At 58.1% G+C, this 19,431-nt stretch overlaps 2 protein-coding genes and 1 long non-coding RNA gene across 11 annotated transcripts in view; 1 reads left to right on the top strand and 2 right to left on the bottom strand.

Annotated features, from left to right (window-relative positions):
• Positions 1-114: 114 nt before the first annotated feature.
• Positions 115-5,816, bottom strand: ADRM1 (adhesion regulating molecule 1). 3 transcript variants are annotated; one of them, XM_032461524.1, is made up of 10 exons: positions 5,701-5,816; positions 4,732-4,945; positions 3,884-4,000; positions 2,479-2,602; positions 2,107-2,193; positions 1,536-1,617; positions 1,115-1,368; positions 752-909; positions 530-632; positions 115-364 (listed from the first exon to the last, which is right to left on the bottom strand). In XM_032461524.1, the coding sequence occupies exons 2-10, from the start codon at positions 4,942-4,944 to the stop codon at positions 258-260; spliced, it is 1,245 nt and encodes a 414-aa protein (XP_032317415.1). In that variant the 5' UTR covers position 4,945; positions 5,701-5,816; the 3' UTR covers positions 115-257. The 3 variants fall into 3 exon arrangements, with proteins under 3 accessions (XP_032317415.1, XP_032317417.1, XP_032317416.1); XM_032461526.1 differs by having other exon boundaries at positions 1,115-1,347; positions 5,701-5,813; XM_032461525.1 differs by lacking the exon at positions 5,701-5,816 and adding an exon at positions 5,148-5,368.
• A 152-nt stretch (positions 5,817-5,968) lies between these two features.
• LOC116657874 lies at positions 5,969-16,922 on the top strand. Its single transcript, XR_004313029.1, has 3 exons — positions 5,969-6,063; positions 15,831-16,192; positions 16,513-16,922. It is a non-coding gene; the product is annotated as an uncharacterized LOC116657874 (long non-coding RNA).
• Positions 8,239-19,431, bottom strand: part of OSBPL2 (oxysterol binding protein like 2) — a 41,896-nt gene continuing 30,703 nt past the window's right edge. For 4 of the 7 annotated variants that reach the window (XM_032461518.1, XM_032461517.1, XM_032461519.1 and 1 more), the window contains 4 exons: positions 19,060-19,174; positions 17,381-17,509; positions 15,903-16,026; positions 14,536-15,623 (listed from right to left, as the gene is read on the bottom strand). In XM_032461518.1, the coding sequence (XP_032317409.1) occupies positions 15,406-15,623; positions 15,903-16,026; positions 17,381-17,509; positions 19,060-19,174 (586 nt within the window). In that variant the 3' untranslated portion in view covers positions 14,536-15,405. Of the gene's footprint in view, positions 14,102-14,418; positions 14,510-14,534; positions 15,624-15,902; positions 16,027-17,380; positions 17,510-19,059; positions 19,175-19,431 lie in introns of those variants that run through there. The other 3 variants (XM_032461523.1, XM_032461521.1, XM_032461522.1) reach the window with 2 other exon arrangements.

The raw sequence follows: 19,431 nt of genomic DNA, 5'->3' as shown, positions 1-19,431 counted from the left end.
CCGCCCCGGAAGGACCACCCCTCAGAAACCTGGAGAAGCTTCTCACCACAGCTCCCATCTGGCCATAGTGAGGACGGGCCAGCATGGTGCCCCGGGCACACAGACAAACCCAAGTTGGCAGATAAAAGAAAAGACTTTTATTGATCAGCAAGTGGGGATGGAGGTGCGAGGGTGCGCGGGGCATCACAGGAGCCACTGCTGCGGGCACGTGGCGTGGCCCGGCCCCCGGCCCCCGGCCCCCGGCGGCAGCAGACGGCTCAGTCCAAGCTCATGTCCTCCTCCTCGTCCTTCTTGTCCTTGCCATCGCCCTCCGGCTGCTCGGGGCTGGCACTGTTCTGCATGGCTTTGGCAAACGCCTCCACATCTGCAACACGTGAAGGACGTGAGCCGACCTTCCCTGAGCGCAGCCGCAGCCGGCGCCACTGATCGAGGGGCGGGGAGGCGGGACCCCACCCCATGCCCTCCAGCTACAAGGACAGAAGCAACCCGGGCTCAGCCGCAGCCACAAGGCAGCCAGGCAGGTACTCACCGCCCTTGTTGGCGGCCTCCACGGCCTCGGCGGGTAGCCCGAACTGGCACATGAGGGGGCCCAGCTGCCCCGAGGCCAAGGCTGCGCTGAACATGCCCAAGGCCTGTGAAGGAGAAGCCGGCTCCTCTGAGGTCACGCTCGGCAGGGCCCTGCCACACTGCAGGCGGCTGGGCGGGGTCCCCCGCCCGGCACGCACAGTGCGGGCGCCAGGCCATGGCTTACCTGCTGGAACTGGGGCGAGGTCAGCGTGTTCTGGATCTCCTCTGCCGTCTGCGGCAGCGACTCCCCAGAGGGGAGGTAGGGCAGCAGGCGCTCCTGGACGTCCGCGTTGGCGAGGATGGGGGCCATGATCTCGGGCGTCAGCACACTGGCCAAGTCAACTAGGGCACAGGCGCGTGGCCATCAGCGGCTGGAGGCCGGCCCAGAGGCCCCCGTGGGAGGAGCACGCCAGACCCCGAGCCAGGGGACTACCAGGTGTGGCCTGGCGAGGAGCACAGATGCAGGGCAGCAGCGCAGCCCCAGGCCTGGGAAAGCCGGCGGGCGGGGGCACCTTCACCCCCAGCTGCAGCCGAGGAGCCGTGTTACCTTGCTGGCCGCCTGTTGGCCCGGCCGGCACGTTCATGGTGGCGAGGATGCTCTGAAGGTCGCTCAGCTGGATGGGCTGGGTTGGGCTGGCTGCCGTGCTGGTTCCATTACCTGAACTGGGTGTGGGGCTCGGGCTGGTCGCTGACGCAGCTGCTGGAGCAGAAGGGGCTGGGGTGGCGCGGGTGGAGGAGGCGGTGGAGGATGGGGTGACCGCTGCCGACTGACTCCGGGAGCTGGGAAGAGGGGAGTCCACACTGGAGCAGCGACACCCCCACAGAGGTGCCACGACACATCCCCATGCTGCCAGGATCCCCACCCCCACCCCCCAGGTGCCTATTTTGTCCCTCTGTGTCTCCGACATCCAGCCTCCTTGGAGGAGGGGACACCTGGTGGCGCCCAAGGATGTGGGCATGAGGCTCACCTGGATGAAGAGCTGCTTGCCGGAGGCCCTCCGCTCCCCAGCAAGCTGGCCAGGCCCGGCCCAGTTAGGGCCCCCAGCCCACCTACAAGGAGCAAGGAGACATGCACTCACACCTGCGCTCAGAAGAAGAGCCCACCTCTCCCCTCACCCCTCGCCAAAGGAGCAGAAAGACCCCACACTAAAGGCAAGGGACAAACGGGGTAGGTGGTGACCACAGCACACCTGGGGGGGCCGCGGAGTAGGGGCTACCAGGTAAGTAAGATCCCCACTGTGCCACCCCTGCTAAGGCGCTTGGGGTCAAGTAACGTGCAGTCCAAGTCCAACACAAAGCAACAAGCCCCTGAGCTGGACAAGAGGTGGCAGAAGGCAGGCCGACGAGGGGGCCCTGGGCAGGGGCCCTGAAGGCCCAGCTCCCAGCTCCAATGCTAAGGCAAACCGGGCCCTTCCCCAGGGACATCAGCACACAGGACAAGCATTCAGACGCTGCTCAGACAGCTGGGTAGACGCTTAAAGGAAACACAGGTGGCAGCTGTCCGACTCAGGACCAGGCCCCGGGGCAGTGGGCAGTTACCCAGTCCTCCGAGGCCGGCAGGCCCGATGAGCTGCATCAGCTGGCTGTGGCTCATGTTCCCCAGCAGGCTCTGCAGGCCGCCCTCGCCTGGAAGACACGGCCGCTCAGACCTGGGCCTCCAGCGGAGAAAGTGCGCCCACCGCGGCGGCCCGGGGCTGGCCCCTGGCGGCTGCGGAGCTGCCCAGCGAGTGCCCCCCAGCACGAGCTAACCAGCAGGCTCGCACACTGCTTCACCACTGGGCGGGTACTGACTCTGCAACTGGGGAGAGGAGCTTCTAACTGGGAAGCCTCTATGTTCACTTAACGAGTGGCCCGCGCCATCTGAAATCCCCTCCGACCTCACGGCACGTCCTGGCAGGAGGGGACTGTTACCGCCCAGCGCGGAGAGCTCATGGCCTCCACTCCCACTGGCACCCAGGGCGCCAGGCATCGGGGGGTTGTTCAGATACTCGTTGACCTTCCGGCAGTGTTCCTCGTCCTGGTCCGTCTTGGGCTCCTGCGGGGAGGATTCAACGGGCACCCTGAGCAGCCCCTGCCACTGAGCACCTTAGAGGCGAGGAGCCTGAGGCGCTCACACCAAGGAGAGGCCCTGAAGGGTGGGTACCAGAACAGCGGTCTGACGTGCCCACAGAAGCTGGCGCCCTGCATACAGATGGGAAAACCCAAGCCCCAGGGGCACGCCCCACGCAGATCCCACCCTGCCGCCCACCAGGACGCAGCTCCTTACTCAAAGAAAACCACGAACTCTCCCTCAACACATGGGATGCAACGAGACAACCCGTTCCTCACACCGCTGCCCACTGACCAGTCCCGGCCCGCAGTCGGCTGGGCACCGACTGAGCACCCGGGGGTGCAGGGCTCACCAGGCAGCGCCACCCTGTGAGCACTCCCAGAACTGCGAGACAGCACCCACGACTCCCTGGTCACTAAGCACGTGCCATGGGCCTAGGAACACGGGGACACAGGGCAGGGGGACGAAACACAGTCCCCACCCTCGAGGCAGAGGGAACCGAAAGACATGCTCTAAGTCTGACAGCTTTTCTTGGTGAAACTGAAGAAACAAGCTCTCTGCCAGCAGCTGGCAAACCACAACCCCATCTGTGTTTGCAAATAAAGTTTTATAGGAACATGGCCGCACACAGTCATTTACTTGCTGTCCACACCCGTCACACAGCTTTGGCAAAGGTGAGCAGGTGCGACACAGGCCATGCAGCCCACAAAGGGGAAAACTTTTCCTGCCCTTTTCTAGAAAGTACTGGGGGGAGGGCAGGAGTTCAGCCTCTGTGGAGGGAGTATGGCGACATCCGTTGAAGTTGCGCACACACACGTATACCGACTGCACAAGCAAGCCCATCTCCGGGGGCACGAGGCAGCCCTAATGCGCCCAGAGCACACCACAGCGGAGGGCGGACAGGGAGACCACGCACAGCCACCAGGCTTTTGGTCCGGGCTCCTCGCAACCCTGGACAGGGCACTGGGAGCCACGCAATTACAGGCAGAGACGGGACCCAACCCGAAAATCACTGTGGTCTGTCAGCCAGGGCATCCTGTACCTCGAAACGGCACCTAAAGCCCAGTGACAAGAGTCTGGATCCTCCATGGCCCCCATGCCCCCACCAAAAGGAGACACATTAGAATTACTAAGTTCTGGGGCAACTGTGTTTCGTCAGCACCAGCTGATCTGTGAACGCAAATCCTACCGGATATCCAGTAAGCAAGTTTCTAGCCTCATTTTATGACAGGGAGAAAAGATAAAATGCAAAGAAAACCCACATACCTGCATCCAAAAGAAGAGCCGTTTGGACCCCGCCTTAAACTTGAGCACGTAGACCCTCCCGCTGGGGCACTGTGGCACACGCTTGAACTCACAGTCATCAGGGAAGATGATCAAATCCTACAAGAAGCCAGAGGATAAGACAGTCAACTTCACAAAAACAGCATCGTCGAGCCCCAGAATGTCCAGGAAAACATGCCGGATCCCGTGTTTAGTGTGTGGGGGTGGGGAGGGGAGGACACAGGACACAGAAACGGGCAAGTGTGCCAAGCACCTCACCAGCAGGGTCTCTGCAGGGCAGGTAAGCCAGGGTCGGGGGCACCCCAAGAAGGGTGGGAGGGCCAGGAGAGGGGCTCAGTGCTCAACAGGGAAAGAGAGCTTGCAGGTCTTGAGGAATTTTTAATAGAGACACTTTGGGAGCAGTATTCTAAGATGAGTTAAAAAGCCAACCCTGACCTGCTCTCAAACCTAACAAAAAGTGATCGAGTCTGAAGAACAAAGAACCCAAAACAAAATGTCCTCTAGAGAAAGCTTTCTGGAGGGCTGTGATGGAGGCGAGGGCCTCTAAACGGCGTCTCTGATTCTAGGACCTCATCTTCAGAGCTGAAAGGGAACAAACACACCGACAGGAGAAACCTGTACGACGGCTGAGATCAGAAAGACCCGTAAGCAAAGGAAACAGCCGATGAGAGGACCAAACCCAGGGTTCCACACATCCCACCCACACTCCACACTGCACAACAGCTGCCCTGCTCCCAGAATGCAGTGTCCCTTTGTGAACACCGCACTGTTCTGAAGACTAGGTGGGTCCTTAAAGTTCTAAGACGAGGGGCAGGCCACCAGACACTCACGTCTTCCACGTTACCAGATGTCCTGTCTTTCCAGCAAAAGTGAATGAGGGAGTCGTCGGTCTGCTGAATGTACACAAGCCCTTTCCGTTTATCTGGGGTGACAGTAGTTCCTTTTAATGACATTTTTCCTGCTCGAAACTCCACCAAATACTTGTTGGAGGACCCACGGGAGCCTGGCACTAGGCTTGGAAACAGAGCGCCTGAAGTCGTCATCCTGAAAGAGGGATCAGCGCGCAGACCCGTCACTACCACGGAAACCCTAACTTCCTCCTCGAGTGTGAAGCTGTCGCGGGCAGAGTGGAAGCCCCTCTCTCCGGACCCCCGGGTTCGACCGTGCTGGGAGCAAGTGAGCGGGCGTGAGCTGTCCGACACCTGCTGCGAAGCTCGCGCCGAGGTGGACCCGAGCCGGGCAGTACCTGAGCCGGAGGAGCCAGGTTCCCAGCTTCTCACGTTTCACAAAGAACAATTATAACCTCTACATCCAAACCGCATCGGAGCCGGGGACCCTCCTCAACACCACTTTCCGTACTTTTAAAAATAAACTTTTAAATCTGCAGCTCCGGAGAATTTAAAACCTTGCACCGGGCAGAGACACTGCCAACACGTCGTTTCTGACGGACACGGGCCCGGCAGGCTGCAGCGCTCCCTTAGAAAAGAAAAGCCGAGCAGCGGGGGGAACTCCGCGGTGTCTCCCCCGCGGGGCCCGGGCCTCCCCCCGCCCCGCAGACCTCACTGCCCAATGCCCAACGCCGTCGGCTGCGCGCTGGGCGGCGGGGCCGAGCATCTAGGGTGGGGGGGGCGGCGGCCGGGCTGGCCGAGAGTCCGGGCCCCGAGAGCCCCCGCCCGCGCACGGCCCCCGGCCCAGCCCCTCCGGCCCCGGCGACCCAGCGCCCGAACAGGGGCCGCCGACAGCGCAGGCCCCGCCCCCGGCCGCCCTGTAACCGTCCCCGCCCCCGACGCCCCCCGCACCTGGCCCGCGCCGACACTCGGCCGAGAGGCGCCGTCCGGGCTCGCTCTTCCTCCTCGGCGCCTGCCGGGCCCCGCCGGAAGCCCCCGCTAGCCCCGCCCCACCCGCCGCTCTCGCCGCCGATTGGGCCGCGTCGGCGCGGGGCGGGCGCTGGCCAGCGGGCGATTGGCGAGAGCGGCTGCTCATCGCCCCTCCAGTCCCGCCCCCGCCCCTGCCGCTCTCTTCCGGCGGAAGCGCCGGCGAGGGATATGCGGGCTAGAGCGGCCCCTATTGTTGCTGTGTCATAGGGGCGCGGCGGCGGCCCCTGGCGGCGGCGCCGGAAACGGCCAGGCGAGCGCGGGCCGAGCGGTGGGCGTTGGACCCAGGTAGCGGGGCGGGGCGGGGCGGGGCGGGGCGGGGCCGGGCGGGGGCACCTGCGGGGCGAGAGGCAGAGTCTCGCGGGTTCGCTGTCAGTGCGGGACGCCGGCTCCCGAGACGTAAGAGAGGCCGTCACCGGGTCAGGGGAGGGGTATCCTAGCCCGCTGGGGCCGGGCAGGACGGCTTTGCGTGCCGTGGGACAGGTGGCCGACCGCAGCCCCGGACGCGGGTGCGTGGACAGCACCGCCGGCCGGACCAGCGGTGGCCTCGAGGGGGCGCGTGCGGCGCACAGCACGGACTCAGGCAGTGGTCCCGCCCGGCGCCCCCAGACCCCGCTCCACAACGCCCCCGACCCCCCGTGACAGTGCGGACGTGGCTGCCCCTCATTCCTTGTCTGTGCTTCCGGAGGCTGATGAGCGGGGTCAGAACGGAGCGAGGGCCGCGTCCTCCGAGAAGCTAGGCAGATAAGCGCAAGGGTGTCCTCCCAGCTCTTTCATCTTCCCCGTCGTCTACACGCCTGCCCTTCCGAGCGCTGCGCCCTCGCAAGCCCAGGCCGACGGTGACGCTGGCCACCTCCTCCCCCAGGCAGGTCCTCCCCTAGGCAGGGCCTGCGTGCTTCCGTCCCCCCACCAGGCTTGATGGCTTGCTGTCTACGTATGCATGCATAGAAGTTTTTACTAAGTTTTTTATAAACGGTATAAAAGGGAAAAGAATCTTTCTTTTCAACGTTTCTAAGATTTATTAATGTTGATATTCGTAGCTGTAACCCACTCATCTTCACTCCTGAATAATATTCTAATGGACAAAGGACCTCAAGTTCTGTATCCATTGTCTTGTGGTCTAAGATTCACTTTTTTGTTTGTTTGTTTTGGAAAATATAGCTGTTTTTCATTTAAGAATATTATTTTGTGTTAATAAGAAATGGGTTTGTTATTTTTTAAATTAGTTAATATATATTTTAAAATTTCTAATATGGTAATTACCCATAGATAAAACCCACCTACACAAAAGGTCCTTGTTAATTTTTGAGGATCTAAAGGGTTCCAAAGACCGAGGCGGGGAAGGGCTAACGGTAAGCACTGCTGCGGCGTGTGAGCACGTGCACTGCCCGCAGACAGCAGCGTGCCGCGCTCCATGAAGCCAGGCACGAAAACAAAGCCCAATCTGGCTTCCCTAGAGAGAGGCCGGCAGGCCAGGGGCCACTTGTTCAGTCTTGGAAAGTTAAAAAGCTGCCCCCAGAGGTCACAGGGAAGCCAGCTTTCCAGATACCTGAAGGCAGGGACTTGGGAGGGGCCCCCAAATGAGCACCTCCTCCCCTCAAGCCAAGGGAGCCTGTGTCCTGGGATGGCTCAAAAAATGCCCAAGCTTTATGCACTTTCAATAGTTCCCATGGAAAATCAACAGTAGGAAACAAGATACAGGTAGCCAGGCATCACGCAGGTCAGTTTGTGTGCCCGCCCCAGCGGTCACACAGGTCAGTCTGTGACCCTGGCCATGTGCACCTGACCACCGGCAGCCACAGCAAAACAAAAGAGCAGACGCTGCAGCTCTTCCTGAGCCTCACCAGCCCCCTCCGGTGAAGGGCAGGGTGTGCGGTGCCTGTGGGGCTCAGGAGGGTCCAACACGGAGGTCGGCAAAAAACATGCCCAGACGTTTCACAAGGAGGGTGTACACATGGCCAGACGCGCTGGAAAGGCCGCGTCACTACTCATAAAGGAAATGCAAATTAAAACACACCTATGGGAATGCTAAAAACACCAGAAAATGCACAATACCAAGAGCTGGGAAGTCTTTGGTGCTGGGAATACAGAATGGCACAGCCATGTGGGAGGACAGTTTGGAGGTGGTTTTTGTTGTTTTCTTTCTTTTTTTTTTTAATACCAGACTTTCTTTTTTAGAGCAATTTTAGGTTCACACAAAAACTGAGCAGAAAGCCCAGAGTTCCCATACACCCCCCCCAACAGCCTCCCCACCACCCACACCCCCAGACCGATGCACTGGCTGTAATCCCGGCTCCCACCCAGACACGTCCTGTCGCCCGCGGTTCACATCTGGGCTCACTCATGGTCTCGTAGCCCCACGGCTGAGACTAACGCTGAAAGGCTTGCCTCCGTCCCGCAGCGCCGCCCTCTGCGCCCTGCCTGCCCGGCCATCCCTCCTCCGGAGCCCCTGCCAGCCACTGATGATGGTCTTCCAATTTGTTTTTATTGTGGTAAAATACACATAAAGAAAATTTACCGCCTCGATCACTTTAAAGTGTTGAGTTCAGTGGTAGCAAATACGTTCATAGTGTTGGGAAACCGTCACCACCGTCCATCTTCAGACGCTTTTCATCTTGTAGAACTGAAGCTCCGTCCCTTCAACACCAGCTCCCCACACCCAGCCCTCCCGGCACCACCTGCCTTCTGCCTCTGTGAACCTGACTGCTCTCGGCGCCGCACATCCAGGAGCTGACACAGGCTGTGTCCTTGTGTGACTGCTTTCTTCACTCAGCACAGCGTCCTCACGTTTCATGCGTGCTGTGGCCTGGGTCAGAACTTCCTTCCTTTTTAAGGCTGAGTACCCTCCCGCGGCATGTGCGCACAGCCCGCAGTTTGCTTGTCCAGCCCTCAGCGTGGGCGCTGGGGCTGCTTCCACGATTCAGCTGAGTGATGCTGCTGTGGACGTGAGCGCACAGATGTCTCTTCAAGACCCTGCTTTCAATTCTTTTGAGTAAACACTCACATGGAGTTGCTGGGTCACATGGTAATTCTGTCTTTAATTTTTTGAGGAACCGCCATTCTGCTGGCCACAGTGGCTGTCGTCGTTCCGTTCCCACCAGCAGCGCACAATTGCTCCTGTTCCTCCACATGCTCGCCGAAGCCTGCTGCTTTCTGGGTGGCCTTCTGTATTTCTGTTTTCCGTTTTTTTGACAGTAGCCACCTTAACGTGCGTGTGGTGGCCTCTCATTTCGATTTTCGTCTCTGATGATTCATGAAGCTGAGCGTGCTTCCATGTGCTTGTTGGCCACGTGTGTGTCTTCTTCGGAGAAGTGTTTCGTAAGCTCTTGCTTTTTTTTTTTTTTTTTTTTTTTTTTTTGATGGAAGTACTGGGGCCTGAACCCAGGACCCTGGGCGCGCCAAGCACGCGCTCTGCCGCCGCGCGCCGGCTCCCCGCCTCGCTCAGGTTTGAATCAGGTTGGTCTTTTATTGCTGCTGCTGTTACCGAGTTTGAGGAGGACTCTGTATGTTCTGGCTATTAATGTGGTAGCAGATGCATGGTTTGCAAACATCTTCTCCCGTCCTGGGGCTGCCTTTTCACTCTGATGATCATGCCTGAAGCACAAAAAATGCTTAGCTTTTCATGCCGTTCCATCTGTCTGTTTTGTTGTTGCTGTTGTTTGTGCCTTTGGTGTCACAGTCAAGGAACTGTTGCCAGATTCCAACTTGGAGGTTTGTGCCCCATGTTCTTGTAAGAGTTTTACTGTTTAGGTCTCACATTTAGATCTTTGACGCATTTTGAGTTAGCTGCCGTTTACTTTTGTACGTGAGGTCGGCTCAGCACCGTCCCTCTGCACGGGGACATCCAGTTCCCTGCACCACTTGTTGAGGAGACAGTCCTTCCCCCCGGGAGTGGTCTTGACACGCTCGTCACCTAACTGCACGTGACCGTGCTGGCGGTTACGAGATGGTGTGAGCTTGTTAGCTGCACACAGGGCGAGCGTCCCTGAGTGGAGGGGTTGGATTCCACTCACCTGCTGTGAAGCTCAGGCGAGCCCACGCTTTCCTCCTCCGTGGGTCGGACTGGTCGGTAATTGTGGGGATTAAGCACCCAGGACACCAGACCCGGGCTCTGTCAGGGCTCAGGACTCTGTGCTCCCAGCATCAGACACAGCGGAGCCCCACATCCATGCACCTGGGCCTGCCGAGAGCATTACAGCTGCGTGGACTGTCTGTCCCTTTGCCCGGAGCCACCGTGGCTGCTGGGAACACTGCCTCCTGCGAAGCACACAGCTTCTGGGCGCCGAGGGCAGCAGTGGGGCACAGGGACCCGGAGTCACTCACACCTCGTTCTGGGCATTTCCTGCTTCCAGCCATGGGGTCCGAGCCCCAGGAGAGAGACAGATGGTCAGTCAGGGCTGCCGGCGGCTCAGACAGCCCCGACCTCTTCATCCTTCATGTGGACCACCCGACAGTGTCTCAGGTGTCCCCGAATCCCCTCTGCTGTAATGAGCAGTCTTCTGAAACAATCCGTCCCATCCGCTGGGCCAGTCCTACAGGACACACAGGCCAAACGCCTGATGCCGTGGCTCGAGGACATGTCCACAGCTCACGCGCAGTCCTTCCCAGAGGGGCCGGGGTCGCCGAGATGGTGGAAAATTGTTCAGTGCAAGACAAATGTCAGCTACCGCCCATTTTCAAAGAATCTTTATTCTGAGCTCGGGTTTAACATTTCTCTCCACGGTTCTGTCCAGTCCCCCCAAAGAATCTGAGAATACAGATGAATATTGACCGTTACTACAGATCATCAAAGCTTTCAGATCAATCCCCATTCACCAGCATCCTTTCTTGCCTGACACTTCGTGTGGTGCTGGCAGGCTGAACCGTGCAGTGAAAACCAGCCCAGCACACGCACAGCAATGGAGGGAGGCCCCCGTCTGCATGGTCATCCTCCGCGGAGACCGGGTAGCCCTTCCCTAAACGTCTGGCCCAGGACAGTCGGTTCCCAAAGAGGCAAAGGAGCAGTGTCCCCCAGAAACTCGCACCGAGAGACACCGAGATGGCATTTTCACTCTGCAAAACCCTCACAGGCAGAACGCGGGAGGCGGCGAGGCCCGTCGACGTGCTGCGGGCATGTGCGCGGGCTCTGTGACTGGGGGCCCCCAATCTTCACGCCCACTGTGGACACAGAAGGGTGCTCTGGAAGGTATCTGGAGGTCTCCATGTTGAGACAGGAGACACCAGGACTAGGGAGACCTTTCTGCCGACAGAACGCGCCTGTGCGGCCAGACGTCAGTTCCAAGCAGGAGACGGCTCTGCAGGTGCTGCGCCCTCCCCGCCCCCGGCCGCGCAGCTCAGCAGGGCGAGGGCGCTGGGGCGTCTGATTCGGGGATGCTTATCAGCATTGTACACCGTTTCTTCGTTTCACTGTTCCTCGTGGAGACGTGGGCCTTGTGAATCTCCCTCTCTGTGGGGAGCACTTTTCCCAGGAGCAGGAGTTCTGCGAGGAAGCTTCTTGCTGGGGTGATGGGAGGGCTGGCTGGCTCTCGGGGAGACTCCCGGCCTTTCTCTCCTCCTGCTCTGATTTCCTGACCTGTGTCCTGACAGGGACCCAGCAAGCAGGTGGCATGCCGCCTGCACTTGTGGTTAACGCCTCCCCAGCAGTGTAGCTCTGAACTCACTTGACAAGTGGCTGGTGGCCTCGGCCCGGGGCCAGCCCAGGGCTCCCCACAGCCACCAGTGCTGTGCTTGGTGCTTCTCTGAGTGCGGGGCCTGCTGGGCCCACCTTGTCTCCTCGCCCCAGACTGTGTGCCGGGCAGATCCTTTCAGATCACAGGCATCGTGAGCTTTGGGGACAGTCTGAAAGGGAGACGGTGGCCAGGAACACCTGCCTGGGGCCACTTCAGGCTTCCCTGGCTCTGTGGCAGCTGTGATAACACACGGTCATGTTCAGCCGCCACCCGGCAAGACCTGTGATCCTGCAGAGAAGCAGGGCCACCTCTCCTGTGCCCCTCAGAGCCCAGAGGTAACGTGCAGGGTTCTGGCTTTTGTAGCGAAACGCGGTGAAGCGGTGAGGGCCAGGGCCTGCTTCTCTGCGACCTTCTCATGATGGGGCCATGCCCAAGCAAGGAGCCCACCGGTGCCGGTGATGCCCTGACCCTTGACCCCACCCGGAGAACAGTGCCCCTCCTGGGACAGACCTATGTGGCCCAGCAACCGAGCCGCGACCAGACGCCAGGCGGCCTGTTAAATCCAGCCAGCACCAGCATGCGCGTAACACTCACATTTCCATGAAATGTGCTCTGACGTGTCTGCCTCGCATGGCTGACCCCCGATGGTCCACGGTAAGTGTCCACTGAATCAGTGGGCATGTAACTGAATCCCCCCTTCAAAGGAGTAAAACCAAAACACAAAGTTCCTTGGGAAAAGTGTGCTCTGCTCCTCACCCCTAAGGATGTCCTGAGTTACAGGAGGGCTCTAACGAGCCCCCAGGCCCTTTGTCAAAGCCACAGTCACAATGGGGGCCAACAGCAAGGCCACCACTTCCCACACGGGCCAAACACGCCTGTTGCGGGTGGGCCTCCTTTAAAGAGCATCTTCCGTGGAGAAACTTTCTTAGAACCGTAATGGCCGAGCTTCTGTGTCCACAGCCGTCCCACCCTTTCTCCTTTGACTCTTGAACCAGCCATGCTCTGGAACCTGACCTCAGGGAGGACCCAGAGATGCAAGCCGGACGACAAATTCCTGGAGGTGACGAAAAACGGGATCCACGGAAGCTGCCAAGCTGCCCAAGTGCCGCTGTTGGAGACGTGTCCTGCGCTGCCCCCTCGGCACCCCTGGCTCACCCCTTCCTGCAGGAGGCCGGCTTGGCTGCGTCTCCCCACTCAGAGGCTGGCAGCTCCCATCCTAGCGCCCAGGTGTCTCAACATCTCCTCTCTGCATAATGTCAAACCACGTGTCCTCGGGGGCCTCTGCCGGTCGCCAGCCACCTGCGCAGGTCCCATTGGGTACATGCTCCCAGATTTGACACCACACCACGCTCCTGGTCTCCAAAGGGACGGAATCAGCCTTCAGAACAAGGATTCACTTTTAAAAGTGTTTTAATTACAAATGTGGTTTTGAAGCTTGGACACACAATGACGACACCCTCTCGCTGAGAACCCACCGCTCCACACAACTGCGTGTGCACACGCGTGAGACTGTCTTCCATTCAAAGAGCTCTAGCGTGGACGGGGCTGGCTTGTCTGCAGACAGAGGTCGATCACTGGGCGCAGACCGTGCAGAGACGGACGGCACAGCCGGATGCAATCCACTCGGCCCTCCCCCGGCGCCCGGCCCAGGCCCGTGTGTTCCATATGTGCATGCTGGGGAGACGGGGCCACGCGGGCCGTGGGGACAGGTGGACGTGAGCGAGGACTCCTGCTTGTGGTGGGGCATGGCCTGCGGGGACAGGGACCCCGGTGACAAGAGGGGCAGCCATGGCCGGAGGCAGGCTCCCTTCAGGGTCGGGAGCCGGCTGGGGACCTTCGGTCAAGGACTCAGTGTTGCGGGCCACCCTAGGTTGTCGTGGTTAACGCTTCATTTTGGACAGTGTACGAGTGGTGATTAACACGTACCTTGCTCTTCAGCAAAATACTATTCAAGTAGTTTTAACTTAAATATTTTAAAAGTAATCTTTACATTATTGAAGACTGGTAAAAAATACAGACTCTGACAACTTTTCATTTCTTTCAATCTGACGCTTTGAAAACCTTCACTTTGGGGTCACCACAATTTAGACAGCGACTCCCGGCCTTTGTGAAGCTGCGTGCAGGGTTAGGATCCATCTTTTCCTGTTACTGCTTCACATTCAAACGCTTTCAGAAGCCCTCTGTCGCTGCATGGCAAGGAGGAATGTGGACCCCTGCCTGCTACTTCCTTCAGTTATAACTTTTATAATTAAGAGGGTGCTGTAAGCTAAGCGAGCCCCAGCCAGCCTGTCACATGAAAGGGAGCTATAAGAATTTTCCTTTTCAAACCTTAATGGAAACATGATGATCCCAAGTGAAGCTTTATGAAGAGACTGCAACAGTAGTAAAATGTTTGGCAATCAATAGTTAATTAGAATTAAATCCTCAACCAGGGACAGTGCTATCTCCACGAACAGCCCTTGGAAAAGCTGGTTTCTGCCATGACTGAAGGTCAGAGCAGCCGCTCGACAGAGGCCAGCCTCTCGGTCTCGGGTCCGGGGGTCGGTCCAGCCCCTCAGTAGATGTCTGGGCAGCCTGAGAAATCCCGCTCAAAGTAGCCCCCTGTGTACAGCCAGTCGGGGGTCCCGGTGTAGGGGTTACTGCCTCGGTGAAACCACCTGCGACACAGAGGAGGTGGTCAGGAAGCCAGCGGACACAGGGACACACGGCTGTTGGTCTTTTCTTCAGCTTAGTGTGACCCCTCTAAGTAGGCAGCACCAGGGTGGGTGTGGGCCCCCCTCTGCCCCAGGTGGGGGGGTTATGTGGGCCCCCCTCTGCCCCAGGTGGGGGGGGGGTGTGGGCCCCCATCTGCCCCAGGTGGGTGGGTGGTGTGGGCCCCCATCTCTGCCCCAGGTGGGGGGTGTGGGCCCCCTCAAGCCCCCCGGGTGAGTAGGTGTCCATGCCCCTCCCCGCCCGTGGCCACTGGGTGCCTCACCGCGTCTGCCACTCGGCCTCCTCCCTGGCCCGCTCCCGCCGGGCCTCCCTCTGCTTCTCCTCCAGCCGCTCCTTCTCCTGACTCGCCAGGTCTAGGGCGCAAGCACAGGGTCAGGGTGAGGACTCAGGGGACAGGCATGTCGGGTGCACGTCGAGCAGGCCGGGGCTGAGACAGCACACGCGGGACCCCTCTTCGACCCCAGGTGAGAAGCCGCACTTAGGGGAGGAAACCACAGACGTAAATTCCATCACAGGAAACCAGGCCTGAGAGCAGGACGCGGCGAGGCCCAGACCTCGGCACGGCGGGCTGGACGGGTAGTGCGTTCCGGACACCAAGGGCAGGTGGGCGGCTCGGCGGCCCGTCGGCCCATCTCCCCTCGGGGTGGCGCCTGTGGTGACCCCTGGGGCACAGCCCAGGGCCACCTCCCTCAGGGATGATGGGCCACCGGACCTTCGACCCTGGGGGGCACTGCTGTGCTGGTTCCCGAGGCACCACCGGCCTCACTGGAAGGAGCGGGGAGCCACCCATCAGCCTCCTCCACAAGCACTTCCTTTACTGGAGCCACCGGGACACACCCGGGACACGAGACAGACGTGGCACATTGCCTGGCCGACGGCGAGCCACGTGCAGGAAGCGAGCACAGGGGCCCCCGGCCCGCCAGCGTCCTCGCCGAGAGGGGCCAGCGTGGGACCAGCATCTGTCACAGCCGCGGGGCTGACCGGATCAGGGGCTTCCCTGATGCGTGACCTTTTTATTTGAATATGTGTTTATTCTAATGCTTTGAAAACTCTTTATTTTTGATCTAAAGGTTATCGTTAAAACTGAAACTTAAAACAAAACCTTCAATCCGTGTCTGTTTAGACAGAATCATTAACTCCCCCCGGGGGGCCGTAAGCCACAAACCAGTGTATTCCCCTTTCTTTCCCCTTCACTCCTCAGTTCAGCCTGAGTCGTCATTTTCCTTTTTCCTTTCTTTTCTCAGGTAAGTTACGGTAGACAACACACTGATGCGCAGTTGCTAAAGGTCACGCTCCACTTGTAATGATCGCAAAGCGCTGGCTGCGCGCCCTGTGCTGCTCGATGCGCCCTTGTTGCTTCTTTTATACGTAACAGTCGGTGGCCCTGAATCCCCTGTTGCTCACATGCCGCATGGCTTTTAAATAACATGTCTGGTTTTTGAAATACCACCTTATTCTCTATCGAACCTACAAAGAAAATAGGAGACTTGGATCTTGTAGGTATTAATTTTCATTCCATGTTTCTAGTAATGCAATCTTATTTATAAGAGGACCGGTCTGGGCCAGGCTAGGCATTTTCTCGTTCGCCACAGGCGTCTGGGCAGCACTGTCCTAGAAGGTTTAACGCTTGCTTGTTTAGTTGAACCAACTGCATCCCTCTTCCTGCATCTGCAGGTTCAGCCAGGCCTGGGCGCCCCGGCTCCCCAGCCCCTGCCACGCACACGCCCGCCCCCGCCGGAGACGCACCCATGTTGCCGTTCTCCATCCCTCGGATGTCGGGGCGCAGGCGGCAGTCTGTGGGCGCCAGGATCTTCTCCATGCCTGTGTGCAGCTCGTTGAGGCTGACCGTGAAGCTGGTGAAGTTATACATCTGCAGGGACAGGCACAGGGGTGTCACCATCAACGGTGCCCTCTTCTGTGCACCACTCACAACTCGAAGCCACAGACACTCTGAACCCCTTCAAAGCAGTGAGCGTCACCGGGTCACTGGAGGTGCTCCTGTCAAGGTCGCCCAGGGCAGGACATGTGCTTGCCAGGTTGACCCTGGGGGCTCCCCTCCAACCCTGGGGGGTCTCCCTTCTTAGGTTGCCCAGACCCTCACCCTGACTTGCAGTCTGCACGGCTGTCTCCTCAGTCTCCTGTGGTGTCTGAGAGAAACAAACTCAGCACCTCCGACAGCCGGGACCCTGGGACCCGCCTCCCCCCAGACTCCCCCTTCTGTTCTTGCCCACGGGTCCCCTCACTGCTCAAATGACCCCATGGTGCCCCACGGACAGTGGAGCTCCTGCTCGGGCCCCGGCTGCCCCCTCTACCCGACCAAGGCCCAATAGCCACACGGCCCGCCCTGTCCCCCCAGGTCCTTGCTCAACGTCTCCCCGTCCTGAGGAGGCCCACCTGCCACTCCATCAGCACTGACGCCAGCACCCCGGGCCCCACGCCGGCCTGCTCCCCAAGCACCTCCTAACGGCCCGGCCTCCCGGCGGGGACCAGGGGCTGGGTCCTCACCTGCCTCTTCTCTGCTCGTCCGGCCCCAGCGACTGGGCCCACTCACCCGACTCAGTAAATACTCCCCGAGCCGAGGGATGGAGCGTCATTTTTCAACATCAGCTTTTTCTCTCTATTATTTCACACTATCTTGTATTCTACTAAATTACAGCAGTGGCTGTGCTGGGGTAACGTATCTATCAGTGAATGCTTCATTTTGTTCCCTCTATTTTACACTCCGTGCTTTGCTTATAGGATGTGATATAATAAAAATTAAACGTACGTTGTATATGTATTATATATACAAACAACATACAACTTACATACTAAAATAACATGTAATTCATTACGTTATTATATTCAATCATCGCAGTTATTTTTACATATTCTACATTATTGTATGTAATATAACAAATGTATTAGATGTAACCCAAATTATAAGCGCAATTTTCCAAAATAAATATCAAAATGTATTTAAGCACCTAAACAGACAAGTCAGAGAGATAACCTCAAAATCAATTTGGAAACTATTTCGGTCAGGTGCTGCCAGCGTAGACCCAGGGCACGCAGTGTGGCACGGGTACTGTGGTGTGTGCACGGGCCAAGTGTCACCGTGATGCGTTGGGCGGGGTCAGGACCTGGCTCTGCGAGGGCAGGGAGCCCCCAGGTGACAAGGGACTCTCTGCTCTGGGACGATGGCCCGAGGCAGCTGGCAGGCACGGGGGTGGGGGGGCACGCACCTGCGCGGAGTTGGGGGGCCGGGTGTTGACCCTCCAGAGCAGCTTGCTGCCTGGAATGACCTGCACGGTGTCCTGCGCCTCCGGCACGGCATCCACCACATCACCATCAGCCTTCTCGGGGACGTCGTCCTGAGAGACAGAGCACCCTGGTGTGGTGGCCAGAGCGCAGCTCTCCCGGGCTCCCCAGCACCAGCTCCCAGCCCCACGCAGGGTGAGCACAGAGGACTGCTCGCCCTCTCCTTGGGGGCATGGTCTCTGGAGTCTGACCGCCGCTGGGTGGGGGGACACCGTCTCAGATAGCTCAGGGTAAATCTCCTGAGTGGTCACGTCTGGGCCGAGGGCCTCCCCACAGGCCGTGGTTCTGCTCTCAGCCGAGAAGGGAGTCATACTGGCTGATTTCACGGTATCTTAGCCTTTCTAGCCCGAACCTCAACTGGAGAGCGCATCTTAATGAAAAGATACAACTGGGGGAGGGTATAGCTCAAGTGGTAGAGCGCATGCTTAGCATGCATGAGGTCCTGGGTTCAATCCCCAGCACCTCCTCTAAGAATAAATAAATAAATAAATAAATAAATAAATAAATAAATAAATAAATAAATAAATAAATAAAATTACCTCCCCACCCAAAACAAAACTTAAAAATTAATGTAAGTTACAACTGCACTCATTTGTCAAAATCAGTGGGACCTGGAGAAGGAAGAGCGAGGTCATTCAAGCAGCCGTTAGGGGAGCACACTGAGACGATGGCAGACTCGGCCAGGGACGTCCCCCCAACCCGGTGCAGGGCCTGGCACCACCGCCCGTGGGGGTGCGGTTTGATGCCAGAAGCTGAGGAAAGACACAGCTCAACGAGAGGTGTCCACAGAACCTCCATCTCATTCTGAGGTTGCCCAAAGGAGCAAGAAAGCTAAGCCTATGCTTAGGAGACATCACTAAGCAGATTCAATGTTCTACTGCAGAGTTTTAAATGGAACTTTTTTTTAATTTAAAAGAGCATTATTTTAAAAGATGTCTAACAGCACACACGAAATAACACGATATTAAAACACACTGACAGTCCTAGCAGAGGTTGAATATTTTGTTAGATAAATATTGAACACCTTGGGTTTGGTACATTCTAATTTATTATCTAGAAAAAAATGACACCTCTTTTGAACTATGACTCCCAATTTTAGGCTCAAGAAGAACCAGTCTTAAGGTAATCAGTATTTCAAAATATGCTCGCCGAAACTTTCCAGCTGCTGGATATGTGACCTGGTCTTCAGAAGTGAAAACGCAGAGATGACATTCACGTGACATTTAATAGGTCAAAGCTAACAGGGTGCGGGGAGACAGGAGATTTATCAATAAGTGCCCAGGAAAAAACAGCCCAGAGGGACAGATGCTCAGAAGGATGAGCCCCGGGGAGGCCGGGCCGGGGTTCCAAGGGCAGCCTCACACGGCCAGGATGCAGGCAAACTCCCCGCCCGCCGAGACTCAGGCAGACGGGCAGCTCACTCTTAGATGGGGCTCTGCGCATCGCTCCTTCCCAGCCAGGCCGCGAAGGCCCTGCACCCCAAGTGATGGGCAGGCATGGCCACTCCCCAGAGCTGGCCTCCAGCAGGGCCGGCCCGGGCCATCGGATGGGCCCCCCCACCCCACCGGGGACGCCCGCGCCGGCAGCCCCTTACCGGCCTCACCTTTCTCAGGGAGTCGCCTCTCCTCTCCTGCTTCCTGAAGGACTCGTAGGCACCAGGGTCCACACCCCACAAACACTCCGTCCACTTGCCATAGATCATAAAGAGCTTCTTCCTGCTGTGGTCAAAGGGGGGAGTTTTAAAACCAAGTTCACAGCAGTTATAAACTCTTCATCTAAGCAAGCAGCACCTTAATTTTGACCATGGACGAAGTCCCCGTTCTGGCATGTCTTCTTATGAACTTCAGGGAGATCTCTGGACACAAAAGCAAAGGTGGAACGCTGCATTCTAGCATCTCTTTTCATGCCGTTTGAGACTGACTATTCGTGCTCATACCAAAGCAGAAACGCAAAAATGAAGGTACAAAATCCAGAA

The sequence above is a fragment of the Camelus ferus genome, chromosome 19, assembly GCF_009834535.1.
Source record: "Camelus ferus isolate YT-003-E chromosome 19, BCGSAC_Cfer_1.0, whole genome shotgun sequence".
Lineage (NCBI taxonomy): Eukaryota > Metazoa > Chordata > Mammalia > Artiodactyla > Camelidae > Camelus > Camelus ferus.
Note: the sequence above shows the minus strand (reverse complement) of the source record. Positions and strands in the feature narration are given on the sequence as shown.

What these genes read in the sequence shown, in the direction of transcription:
- ADRM1 (XM_032461524.1), bottom strand. Translation starts at nt 4,944, where the DNA reads ATGACGACTTCAGGCGCTCTGTTTCCAAGCCTAGTGCCAGGCTCCCGT. An exon ending in CCTCGCCCCAGTTCCAGCAG is followed by an intron (nt 633 to 751) that starts GTAAGCCATGGC and finishes TCTCCTTCACAG; the next exon opens with GCCTTGGGCATGTTCAGCGC. An exon ending in GGAGGCCGCCAACAAGGGCG is followed by an intron (nt 365 to 529) that starts GTGAGTACCTGC and finishes CACGTGTTGCAG; the next exon opens with ATGTGGAGGCGTTTGCCAAA.